Source organism: Acinonyx jubatus, chromosome B4 (genome assembly GCF_027475565.1).
Source record: "Acinonyx jubatus isolate Ajub_Pintada_27869175 chromosome B4, VMU_Ajub_asm_v1.0, whole genome shotgun sequence".
NCBI classification, from domain to species: Eukaryota; Metazoa; Chordata; class Mammalia; order Carnivora; family Felidae; genus Acinonyx; species Acinonyx jubatus.
This window is the reverse complement of record NC_069387.1, coordinates 33,689,636-33,702,230: the sequence shown is the minus strand read 5'-3', so window position 1 is coordinate 33,702,230 and position 12,595 is coordinate 33,689,636. Positions and strand designations below refer to the sequence as shown.

Sequence of the window (12,595 nt, the reverse complement as noted above, 5' to 3'; positions counted from 1 at the left end):
GTTAGGACACAATATATAACTATCTACTTGTGTATATGAAATTAAATCTACATAAATATACATGTGTATGTGTATAAATATTTACACATCACCATCAAACTAAGACTTGTGGGGGAGGACTGGGGAGTTCAGCTGGACTGTAAGATTCTCTTTGCTCTACTAAGAAGTTACCCAGAAACGCCTACAAGGGAAGGGAGCCTGGGAAGCAGTGAGATTTCCTAACTTTGTCCTGACAGGCAGGAACCCCAGGAGTGCATGGAATCCCTCATACTGCATGGCTATTCTAGCCGGTGTGGGAAGTGCCTGCATTTCCTAATGGCCCATGTGGCATCCAAACTATGGAATCTAATGGTGATCATGCAAGGGTTGTCTAGGGACAGGGAGCAGGCACCCGCCACTTGCAATCTGCTAGGCAGCTTTTAAAATTAACACTATCTTTTCCACCCAATCTCTGTGGCCTGTACTAGAAGAAAAAAGCTCTTCTCTTAACTTATGATTCCCATAGCCTTTATGATTCATTTTTGATTGTCTTCTATATGCTATATGAACTGTAAAGGGAATTCCTCTCACAAAGAAAGGATCCAAAAAACCTGCAGTTGAGGGTCTTGTATTCAAGGGGAAGATAACTCATTTAGGGTTTTTCTTTCTCTACCTGTTGTTGTCCCACTTTTTCTTAAAGTCAGGGCAGGTGCTAGGAGGCCAGGGTAAGAAAATCTGTGCCAGGTCCACTAATCTATTCAGTGTAAGAAGCTTAGAAACAAAGCATTTACAGATGTGGGGAACAGAAAAGAGGGTTTCTATGTTAAAAGCACATTATAAACAACAGCACTGTAAACAATGTCCTCCTCCAAACACTAAATTAGCAGCAGTTACAGATTAGGTTACCAGAGAAAGACAACACTGCAAAGCAGGCTGAAAGCAGGTTCTCTAAACTTGTGGGTGGTTTGGTTTTTTGGCAACGGCAGTAATTTTGGCATAATGGGAAAAGAACATAAGGGAAAAGAGGGTAATGCCACATATACAGAGGTGGCACAGGGCAAAAGCACAGCAGGTCAAGTGCCAGTCATAGCTTTTTCAGCTCTGCTTCCTGGGAGATGGGAATCTAGGAGGATGGTTTATTTATACACGGTGGAATCAAGTTCATTCATTTATAGTCTTTTCTTGTCTAGCATGCAGGAGAGGAGATGTACCATGGGTCTGGGTTAATGACTGTTATTCATGACACATATTCTGGAACCCTGAAATACCTGAGTTTTTCTGAAGCTTTTCAAAAGGAAATTCTAGTTAAGCTTTAGTTTGAGATTTAAAGAAAGATATCCCTATCAAAGGAAAAAAAGAAATCTACTTCATGCCAACTCTAAACTACCACCCATAATTCCGTTCCTTTTCCTACAGAGGCTAGCAAAGATCAGACACCTCCTAGGGGAAGTGCTGGAGCTCTGGAGCACGTTCAGACTCAGAGCTGTAACTTCCAAAAGCCCGAGTCTCCAGGGGCATCAGCTCCAAGCTCTAGTGTTCCCACTGCCCTACAGAGTACCTTAAAGTGGGGGGACAGTGCCTGCCTCATTCATTTTAGGAGCTCAGGTGGTGATTCCTTTGGGATGCCACATCTTGAACCCCTTGTGCTAGAACATGTAAGTCATGTTCAGAATCAAGAACCACAGGGGCTGAGACATCCTCAGGGCTTTGATTTTTTTTTCGCATTGCCAGCTCTCATCTCCTTGCTTTGTAGAATATTCTTTTCCTTCTCTATGGAAGCTTTAATTCATTAGAACTGCTAAAAACCTGAGATCCATTATGCTTCCACACTAGACAGTAAGAATGGCAAAGTGAACCACATGGGAAAGTGAACAAACTTGGCTTGTTCAGAAATGACCTGAACTTCATTGTGTTTCTTTTTGAAGAATGTTCTCCACTCGATACCCCAAAACCAAGCATTTCCTTGAGCTGTTTTACCGAATAGCCAAGTTCCTTGGAAAGTCCATCTCTGCTGGACAAGGTCCAGACTGATGAGGTGGAGCTCTCACTTGGTCAAGTGCATATTCTAGGGCTCAGAGCTGACCTCTCTGTCTAGATCCCTTTGGTAATTTTTCTCTGCCAGCACTTCCCTCTGGTGCTCTGAGAGTGTCAATTGCAAAAGGCTGCCAACATTTCAGGGGAAAGACAAATTATAAAGGGTTTCAAGGCTATAGAAGGTTTCAAAGTCATTCGTGGCTTAAACATTCCTATAAAATGTTGGTCCAATTGGCAGGGCACTTAAAAAGCTTCCCTGGATTATAATAAGGGCATACATAGGAGGAGAGGCCGAATTTTACCTAGCTCAGCTGGGGTTTGCAGGGTCTCGGCTTCCAAATCCCTGCCCTCTCTGGGTATACTCTCCCTTTCTCCAGTTCTTAAGCACAGGGAAGGAAGCAACTCTGAAAATCTCTTATTTGAAAGTGGAGTGGATAATCCTTCTCTTTTCCAATTTGGAAATTTCACTACCAACTCCTTCTCCATAGTTTCTAGCACTAGCTGATAATCTTTAGTTTTTATATGGTAATTTTCATGAGTTTGTAAATGGCTGCTTGAGATATATCTGCTGTGAAAGACAGAAAAAGTGTGAGATATAGAAACATGGCCCTGTTGACTTCCTGTCTCACCTACACAATGACCCTGGGCTGTGTCTAGTCTGGGGCTGTAATGAGGGCATCAGGACCACTCCACAGTTTGTGGTACACATCTCACAGGCTGGCTTGACATATAGCAAAGAGACTCAATTTTAAGGGTCAATTTTAAACTACAATTCCTCACAACAAACCTAATGTCCACGAGCCATGAGCTAAAACCAGAATAAATGTGTTTTTTAGAGGTAGGGATAGTGTCATTCACCTCCTGACATAAGGAAATGATTAGTTGAAATGGAACAAATTAGGGTTTGGTTCCATTAGAAGTTCAAATGCCCCAAAGTGATCAGGACAGGGCATGTCCTTTAGTGGGTTACAGGTCAAATAAAAGAGCCATGTCAGCTTATCTAGATACCTAAGTAGGGAGTGGGATGCAAAAATTTCAAGTTTGGGTGAACATAAATCCAGATCGTGGGGTCTTATTGCAATTCCATGCTCTGTCAAAGGAGTCCAAGACAAGAAGGCCCTGTGACTCTAGATTCTCACTCGGGTCAGTGATAAAAGCAGCCTATTCAGAATTCCTGTTTACCTGGATGGGGCCTAGACCAACCACCCCAGTGTGTCTGATCGGTGTGGGCAGGCCCCAGGGCTATAGCAACAGTACTTTGAGATTCTGAATAGACATTACTGAAGCTTGGGTGATCCCACTTATTAGATGGTGCCCCTACTGGCTCACGGTCTGCCAATGAAACTCCCCTCTGATTTGTACCAGCACCTCCGACAGGCCATAGAGAAAGGGGACTCCAAATGCAAGCAGCTGGCACATGAAAAAGGAGTCCAAAGGGTTTTGGGTCACTTGATGCCCAATCGAAGAAATGTTGCTTTGGAGGTGCTGGCTCATCCCCTTGGCCTTGTCACAGAGGCCAAGAGAGTGACGCGCCACCCAGCCAAACAAGGAAGTGAGGCTACCTGGGGTTCTCTCAGCAGGGCTGGCAACGGCGCTGGCCCGTCCATTTGTGTCCACAGTGGGGCCATCCTGCAGGGGTTCTCTGGCCTCCTAGGAAAGTCCGCAAGAAAAAGAAGAGTGACTGACGGAAGCACTCAAATCTCAGGAGGCGGTGACACCTGCCTGGCTGGTTTACTGCGCTCACCTGTCAATCCAGGCTGTATGTCTCACAGTATTAAAAAAAAACAGGACATATTTCATGTAGAAATCACCAAGAGTCAAAATCTAGGTCTACCCTGGAATACCTTTCCTTTCCCCACAAATGCCACTACAGTCAACAAAAACCTCTCAAGGATGTGTTAGCCTGCATGCTGATAAGGTAATATCATGTAGCAAAGGGAATACCTGGTTTATCTTGATAAAGACAGGTGGAGAAGCTAGTTACTCTCATTTAAAAAAAAAAAAAGAAGGAAAAAAAGGTACTTAGTAAAGTAATTCACAGAAATAAAGAAAGTGCAGATTATTTACAGCCACGTTCCTTTTCAGGGTGTCCGTCTCTCAGAAAGATGTTTATTTACAATGACAAAAGTCTTTTATATGAGTGAGCAGGAGGGAGGGTCTAATATAGTCTCTCAAATCCAACTCTGGTGGTGTGTGGAACATTACCTTAGTGAAATGCAACATTAGATTATACTTGAAGAGTTGGTTTCCTTCCCAAATGGACTGCGACCATCTCTCAGGCCATTCCCACCCAAAGGAAAGGCAATTTAGTGGCCTTTCAGCAGGCCCTGCTGGCCACACCTTCACCTGTCACTGTGCAGAAATGTGCCTGCTGCTTCTCCCCCACTTACAGATAGATTACCATTACCTTGCCAGACAGAGGAGCCACTGCCGGTCTCTTCCTCTGTGCGGAGCCGGAGAGTCGATAACAGTAGTGTGGTTTGCAGTAGAATTTACCTGTGCAGAAGAGGCAGGAGAAAAGAAGTGAGCAAGACTCTTAATTCTGAACTTGACTCTCTCTCTCCTCTAGCCACAGGGTGCTGTCACCACGGCCCAGGGTTCTTGTCCAAGGAGGCCAAGCCCTCCCTATAAACTTTGATTTCAGCCCTCCTCTCCCTTTTGCCCGAAGGGGGAGGGGGTTTCTTTTGGATATGTGAAGGCCATTGAGCGATCACCCAATCAGCGCCCAGAGCAAAGACGTGAAGCCTGCATGGCAGGGCCAGCAAACAAAGTGGCAGTGTGTGTAGAACAAAGATGTGGTCACATGGAAAGCTGGGAGTAACATTTCTGGGGAAACCAGAATGAACATAAGCGCAGGGTGGAGGCGTGAAGACTGCAGGGGGTGGGGCGGCATTGAGCACTGGCTTTGACAGGACCCCCTCTGCTGCTCCCCTCTCCCACAACTATCCACAAGCCAGCCTTATGACCCCTTAGTGGGTGGGATCAGCATTAAAAACCAATACAAAATGAAACCAAACAATCCTGCAATGGACTATGAACAGAATGAAGCACAACAAAATGCATTAAAGTGCACAGTGGCATACTTAGAGTTAAGTATCACTCCTTACAGCTTTTAGTTGTGTTTATAGGTGTTTACTGGGTCCTAAACATTTTCTTTCGCAGGTGTGGCCCAAAATTTGAAAAACAGATCCTGGCTTTTCCCATGACACCGGTAGTGGGAGTCAGTCACAAAAGGTCATTTTTTTTTTTTAAACCTTCCCTTACTCCCACTTTAAAAGAGCCAAGGCTTTTGAAAATTAAAGGACAGACCATACTATAGAAACTGTTGAAACAGGAGTAATCCCACTTATCCTTTTCATTTGCAAAGGGTACTCCTCTGACAAAACAAACTTTTCTGCTCTCAAAGTTAACATAAGAGAACCTAACCAGAAAAACAATAAAAGAGCAATGAAAACTAAGAGCCAGCTTTTTGAAACAATAAACCAAATGGACAAACCTTTACTATACTATACTATACTATACTTTACTTTACTATACTAATTCAGAAAAACAGAAGACTCAAAAAAAAATCAGAAATGAAAGAGGAGACATTACAACTGATACCATAGAAATAGGATCATGAGAAGCTACTATGTATAATTATACACCAAAAAGCTGGATAACCTAGAAGAAATGAACAAAGACCGAAAAATATATATCATACCAAGACTGAATCAGGAAGAAAGAGAAAATCTAAACAGACCAATACTGAGCAAGGAGACTGAATCAGTAATCAAAACTCTCCCCAAACAGAAAAGTCCAGGAGCAGATAGTGAATTCCACTAAACATTTATTTATTTTAAGTTTTTATTAAAAAATTTTTTTAAATGTTTATTTTTCAGAGACAGGAGAGAGTGAGCGAGCATGTGTGCGTGCACCTGAGTCAGGAGGGGCAGAGACAGAAGGAGACACAGAATCCCAACCAGGCTCCAGGCTCTGAGCTATCAGCACAAAGCCTGCCACGGGGCCACTAACCATGAGATCACGACCTGGGGCCACTAACCATGAGATCACGACCTGAGCCCAAGTTGGACGCTCAACTGACTGAGCCATCCAGGCAGGCGCCCCACCCCCCCCCCCCCCCGCCCAATATTTATAGAAGAATTAACAGCAATCCTTCTCAAACTATTCCAAAAAACTAAACAGGAGGAAATAACCCCCAAATTATTTTATGAGGCTAGCATTACTCTGATACCAAAGCCAGATAAGTATACTACAAGAAAATTACAGACCAATAACCCTGATGAATACAAATGCAAAATTCTCAACACAATATTTGCAAACCCAATTCAACAAAACAACAAAGTGGGATTTATCCCTGGGATGCAAGGATGGTTCAACATACACAAATCAATGTGATACACCACACAAACAAAGTGAAAGATAAAAATCATATGATCTCAATAGATGCAGAAAAAGCATTTGACAAAATACAACACCGTTTCATGATAAAAACATCAACAAATTGGGTACAGAAGGAACATACCTCAATACAAGAAACATCATATACAACAAAACTACAGTCAATATCATTTCAAAGGTAAAAGGTTGAAAACTTTTTCTCTAAGATGAGGAACACAAGGATGTCCACTCTCACCACTCCTATTCAAGAAAGTACTAGTCCTAGCCAGAGTAATCAGGTAAGAGGAAGAAATAAAAGGCATCCAAATAAGAAAGGAAGAAATAAAAGTGTCTTTGTTTGCAGATGGTGATCTTACATATAGAAAATCCTAGACTAGATTCCACTGCCAGAGCTAATCAACAAATTAAGTAAAATTGCAAGATACAAAATCAACAATACACAGAAAGTAATTGTTTCTTTTTTTTAAAGTTTATTTACTTATTTTGGGAGAGAGAGGGAGAGAGAAAGAGTAAGCAGGGGACAGGCAGATAGAGAGGGAGGGAGAGAATCCTAAGCAGGCTCCACACTGTCTGCACAGAGCCTGACACAGGGTTCGATCTCACAACCTGTGAGATCATGACCTGAGCTGAAATCAAGAGACAGGTGCTTAACTGAATGAGCCACGAAAGCACCCTGAAAGCAACTGTTTCTATACATTAACAACAAAACATCTGAAAAAGTAAAGAAAACAATCCCATTCACACTAGCATCAAAAACAACAAAATACTCGGGGCGCCTGGGTGGCGCAGTCGGTTAAGCGTCCGACTTAAGCCAGGTCACGATCTCGCGGTCCGTGAGTTCGAGCCCCGCGTCAGGCTCTGGGCTGATGGCTCGGAGCCTGGAGCCTGTTTCCGATTCTGTGTCTCCCTCTCTCTCTGCCCCTCCCCCGTTCATGCTCTGTCTCTCTCTGTCCCAAAAATAAATAAAAAACGTTGAAAAAAAAATTAAAACAAAACAAAACAAAAACAACAAAATACTTAGGAATAAATCTAATTAAGGAAGTGAAAGACCAATACACTGAAAACTACAAGACTTTGATAAAAGAAATTTAAGAAGACACAAACAAGGGGAGCCTGAGTGGCTCAGTCAAGCGTCCGACTCTTGGTTCCAGCTCAGGTCATGATCTCGTGGTTCGTGAGTTTGAGCATCATGTTAGGCTCTGCACTGACAGCACAGAGCCTGCTTTGGATTCTCTCTCTCTCTCCTTCTCTCTGCCCCTCCCCTGCTCTTGCTCTTGTTCTCTAAATAAATAAATAGATAAATAAAAGACAATAAAAAAAGACACAAAGGGAAAGATATTAATGAATTAATATTGTTAAAATGTCCATATTACCCAAACCATCTATAGATCCAATGCAATTTCTATCACAATTCCAATGGCATTTTTCACAGAAATAGAAAAAAAAAAAACCTGTAATTTGAATGGAGCCACAAGAGACACTGAATAGCTAAAGCAATCCCGAGAAAGAAGAACAAAGCCAGAGGCATCATACTTCTTGATTTCAAACTCTATCACAAAGCTACAGTAATCAACATAGTATATGGTACTGGCATAAAAACAGACACAGACCAATGGAACAGAATCAAGAACCCAGAAATAAACACCACATATACAGACAACTAATATTTGAGAAGGGAGCCAAGCATACTTGATGGGGAAAGGACAGCTCTTCCCAACAGTGATGGGAAAACTGGATAACCACATGCAGAAAAATGAAATTGACCCGTCTTATACCACTCACAAAAATGAACTTGCAATGGATTAAAAACTTAAGTGTAAGGCCTTGAACCACAAAACTCCTATATGAAAACAGGGGAAAAACTCCTTGACAGTGGTCTTGGCAGTGATTTCCTAGATATGACAGCAAAAGCACAAGCAACGGAAGCAAAAACTACAGAAGTGAGATGACATCAAAGTCAAAAGTGCCTGCACAGTAAGAGAAACAATCAACAAAATGAAAAAGCAATACTTCTCCCTACAGAATGGGGAAAATATTTGCAAATCATGTATCTGACAAGGGGTTAATATCCAAATATATAAAGAACTCATACAACTCAACAGCAAAAAAGCTAACAACCTGATTAAAAAATGGGCAGAAGAACTGAAGAGACAGTTTTCCAAAAAAGATATGCAAATGGACAGCAGGTAGATGAAAAGGTGCTCAATATTACTAGTCATTAGGGAAATGCAAATCAAAACCACAGGATATCCCCTCACACCAGTTATAATGCTACCATCAAAAAGAGAAGACTTAAGTGTTGGTAAGGGTACGAGGAAAAAGGAACCCTGATGAATTTCTGGTGGGAATGTAAATTGGCGCAGCTACTTTGGAAAACAGTGTGGCTGTCCCTCAATAAATTAAAAATAGAACTGCCATATGGTCCAAAAATTCCACTCCTGGGTATATATTCAAAGAAACGGAAAATCAGGATCTTGTACAGTTTCTGCACTTCCATGTTCACTGCAGCATTACTCACAATAGCCAAGATATGGAAACAACCTTAAATGTCTGTCAATGAATGAATGGATAAAAAAGATGTGGTATATATACACAAGACAGTATTAGTCAGCTATGAGAAAGAAGGAAATCCTGCCATTTGTAATAACTTAGATGGACCTTGAAGGCACTTTGCTAAGTAAGTCAGATAGTGAAAGAAAAAAACTGTATAATCTCATTTATATGTGGAATCTAAAAAAAGACAAACTCAGGAGATAGCACAATGGTGGTTACCAGCGGTTAAGGGGTGGGGAACATGAGGAGATACTGGTCAAAGAGTACAAACTTTCAGTTACAAGATTAACAAGCTTGGGGAATCTCATGTACAGCATGGCGATTATAGCTAACCATGCTGTATTATATGCTTGAATGCTGCTAAGAGAATGGACCTTAAAAGTTCTTACCACAAAAAAAATTAGTAACTATGTGATAGGATGAAGGAGGTACCTAACACTATGATGATAATCATTTTACAATTTATAAAAGTATAAATCAACACACTGTACACCTTAAACTTATATAATGTTATGCGTCAATTATATCTCAATAAAGCTAAGAAAAAAACGGGAGGACCTAGAAGTCAAAGGAAATAAAAATGAGATGGACTTCTTTCTTTTTTCCCCTTTACTTGGTGCTCTGATTACTTCTTTCTTCTTCTCCTTCAAAGTAACTGATTTCTCTGTACTTTTACCTGTACCCTGCTTCCCAACACGAAATCTTTTAGAAAAACATAGTTTATGGACTTTTATAAGTCAAATAATATTCATATACATAATATGTTTTCTGAAACAGAATTTCCCACTACCTTTTGGCACTTAACCAGAACTCAGAAACACTACATCTATTGTCAGGAACACTGATAGCCAAAGGACCAACAATCTCATTGCTTTTTTCTCTATGAGGGGAGATGAATCATGGGTTGTTTTTTTCAGCTTGGACAATCTGTAATAAACCATTTCACTTTTGTGAATTTTGGCTAAGAGAGAAAATGTAATTAGGAAAAGACAAAACTATTAGTCCTTGGATCGTATACTACTTTTTGGTCTGTTCTGTATTTTAATCTTCTTTATGGAACACTTCCCTCCTCCACGTGATTTTGATGGGCTATCAACCATGAGGCTTAAAATTATCCACCACAAAAATAAATATATGACCTATATAGGCCAATCATAATATCCCCTTTCCTTCTATCCCACTGCAGGATATAGCATGTGGCTAAGTCAGGCTAACCAGAGCCATTCTTGGGGATTCTCAGGGATAGTGAGGAAGGGCAGCCCTTCTCTGAGACTGCTATCTAGAAAGAAGATATAAATCTAATGCTTCAACTTTAATCTGACTTGAGTTTCTATTACTTGTTACCAAGTCTTATTTTATTACAGTATCAAAAAACTACAGTTATAGGGGTGCCTGGGTGGCTCAGTCGGTTAAGAGTCCAACTTTGCCTCAGGTCATGATCTCGCAGCTCCTGAGTTTGAGCCCTGCGTGGGGCTCTGTGCCGACAGCTAGGAGCCTGGAGCTTGCTTTGGATTCTGTGTCTCCCTCTCTCTCTGCCCCTTCTCAGCTCACATTCTGTCTCTGTCTCAAAAATAAACAAATGTAAGAAAAAAAAAAGAAAACTACAGTTATAGTTACTTTCACTCCTTTCTTGTATTTTTTCCCCTGCATTAGTTTGTTTTTTTCTACAAAGTAGAATCCTAGATTTTAAAATACAGCTCAGTAGGCTAACCTCCAGGGAATCCTCATTGAATTCTGCTACGGTATTCTATTTTAATAAAGAAAAGAGGCTTAGGTTTCAAAACAAGTCCCACAAGCCTAACCAAAAGGTAATTATCAAGAAAATTCCAGAAACTTGTTTTCTCTATAAATGCAGTACAATGTGATAGAAGGAATATGAGTTCTGAAGTCAGATCTCAGTTTAAATACTGTCTCAATGACTCAATAGGCATGTAAACTATTTAGCATTTTGAAACATGTTTCTTCATGTAGAATATGAAGATAATACTCATAGGGTGAGATAAGTAAATGAGAGACCACATTATGTGTTATAGGTGCTCAATTAATGTCTTCTGCCTCAAACTCTTCCCACATTCAACTTGGTGGTACTTTTTGCTTCTTAGATTAATAACAAAAAGAGCTAATTATTTTTAATTATTATTTTATTATTTTTAAATACAATTTATTGTCAAATTTGTTTCCATACAACACCCAGTGCTCATCCCAACAAGTGCCCTCCTCCATGCCCATCACCCACTTTACCTTCTTCCCCACCCCCTGTCAACCCTCAGTTTGTTCTCAGTCCTTAAGAGTCTCTCTTATGGTTTGCCTCCCTCCCTCTCTGTAACTTTTTTCTTCCCCTTTCCCTCTCCCATGGTCTTCTGTTAAGTTTCTAAAGATCCACATACGAGTGAAAACATATGGTATCTGTCTTTCTCTGCCTGACTTATTTCACTTAGCATAATACCCTCCAGTTCCCTCCACATTGCTGCAAATGGCCAGATTTCATTCTCTCATTGCCAAGTAGTATTCCATTGTAAATATAAACCACATCTTCTTTATCCATTTGTCAGTTGATGGACATTTAGTCTCAAAAAGAGCTAATTTTTATGTAACATTTACCACGTGCCAGATATGTATTATAACGTCTATCAATTAATTTAATCCTCAGAACTCAATAAGGTAGATATTATTATCCACCTTTTTCTAGTTGAGGCACAGAAGCGTTAAGCAACCTGCCCAAAGTGTCCCCTACTCAGTAAATCTCACAGAGGACTTGAACCTACTAGTAAGCTTGACTCCAAGACCTATACCTTTAGTCACTACAGTATGATGCCTGTCTCAATTAGTGAATACAACCACGCTAATGTTATAAACTACCCACAAATTATGGTTGATTCAGTCAAGCCACTGATTTTAGATGATCTAAATAAATGAAATCTTGATAATTAACTATGGGAAAGACTGGAAAAAGAAATTGGAGGAAACAGATGGCTAAAGGACAAGCTTAAGCCAAAATGGGGCCATGCATTTATTCATTCAATAACTTACTGAGTGCCATTATAGGACAGGTACAAATCTAAACACTGAGAATGTTCCAGTCAAGAAGACAGACTAGTCTCTGCTCGGATGGAGCAGATGATATGTGAATAAGTACCAAGCAGTGATGAGTACTAGAGATCAGGAGGTCTGAAAAATGCCCCTCTGAGGGGAGAATATGTGAGTGAAGAAGTGAATGACAAAAAGCCCACCCTGTAAAAATTAGGGGGAAGTGTATTCCAGGAGAGGAGACAGTGCCAACTGCTAAGGTAAGCAGTGGCCTAATCATGTTTATGAAATGGAAAGAGACCAGTGTGGCAGGAGTATAGTGAGCTAGGGACAGGAAATGCAGGCTGGGGTAGACATGCAAAGCTCTCAGCCCCAGCAGATTCTATTTGTACTACAGCGGACCGTAAGAGTACAAATCAGGAGGTTGCAAAAATCCGATTTACATCTTTTAAGATTCCTCGGTTGCTTTGTGGAAGCAGACTATAGGGGGCAATGGTGGAGGCAGGGAGATCAGTAGTCCAGGTGGAAGATGCAGAGTGTGGTCAGGGTGGTACTCACAGAGACGGAGAGCAGTGGACTATTTTAGGCTTGTTGCTACCAA

At 41.0% G+C, this 12,595-nt stretch overlaps 1 protein-coding gene across 24 annotated transcripts in view; it reads right to left on the bottom strand.

Moving 5' to 3' along the window:
• The window catches only part of MICAL3 (microtubule associated monooxygenase, calponin and LIM domain containing 3), a 224,448-nt gene that overhangs the window by 69,678 nt on the left and 142,175 nt on the right, over positions 1 to 12,595 (bottom strand). For all 24 annotated transcript variants that reach the window (XR_003425320.2, XR_003425321.2, XM_053225540.1 and 21 more), the window contains 2 exons: positions 4,421 to 4,509; positions 3,576 to 3,663 (listed from right to left, as the gene is read on the bottom strand). Coding sequence is in view for 22 of the 24 variants with exons in the window: in XM_053225540.1 (XP_053081515.1) it covers positions 3,576 to 3,663; positions 4,421 to 4,509 (177 nt within the window). In the remaining 2 variants the exon portion in view is untranslated. The remainder of the gene's footprint in view (positions 1 to 3,575; positions 3,664 to 4,420; positions 4,510 to 12,595) is intronic.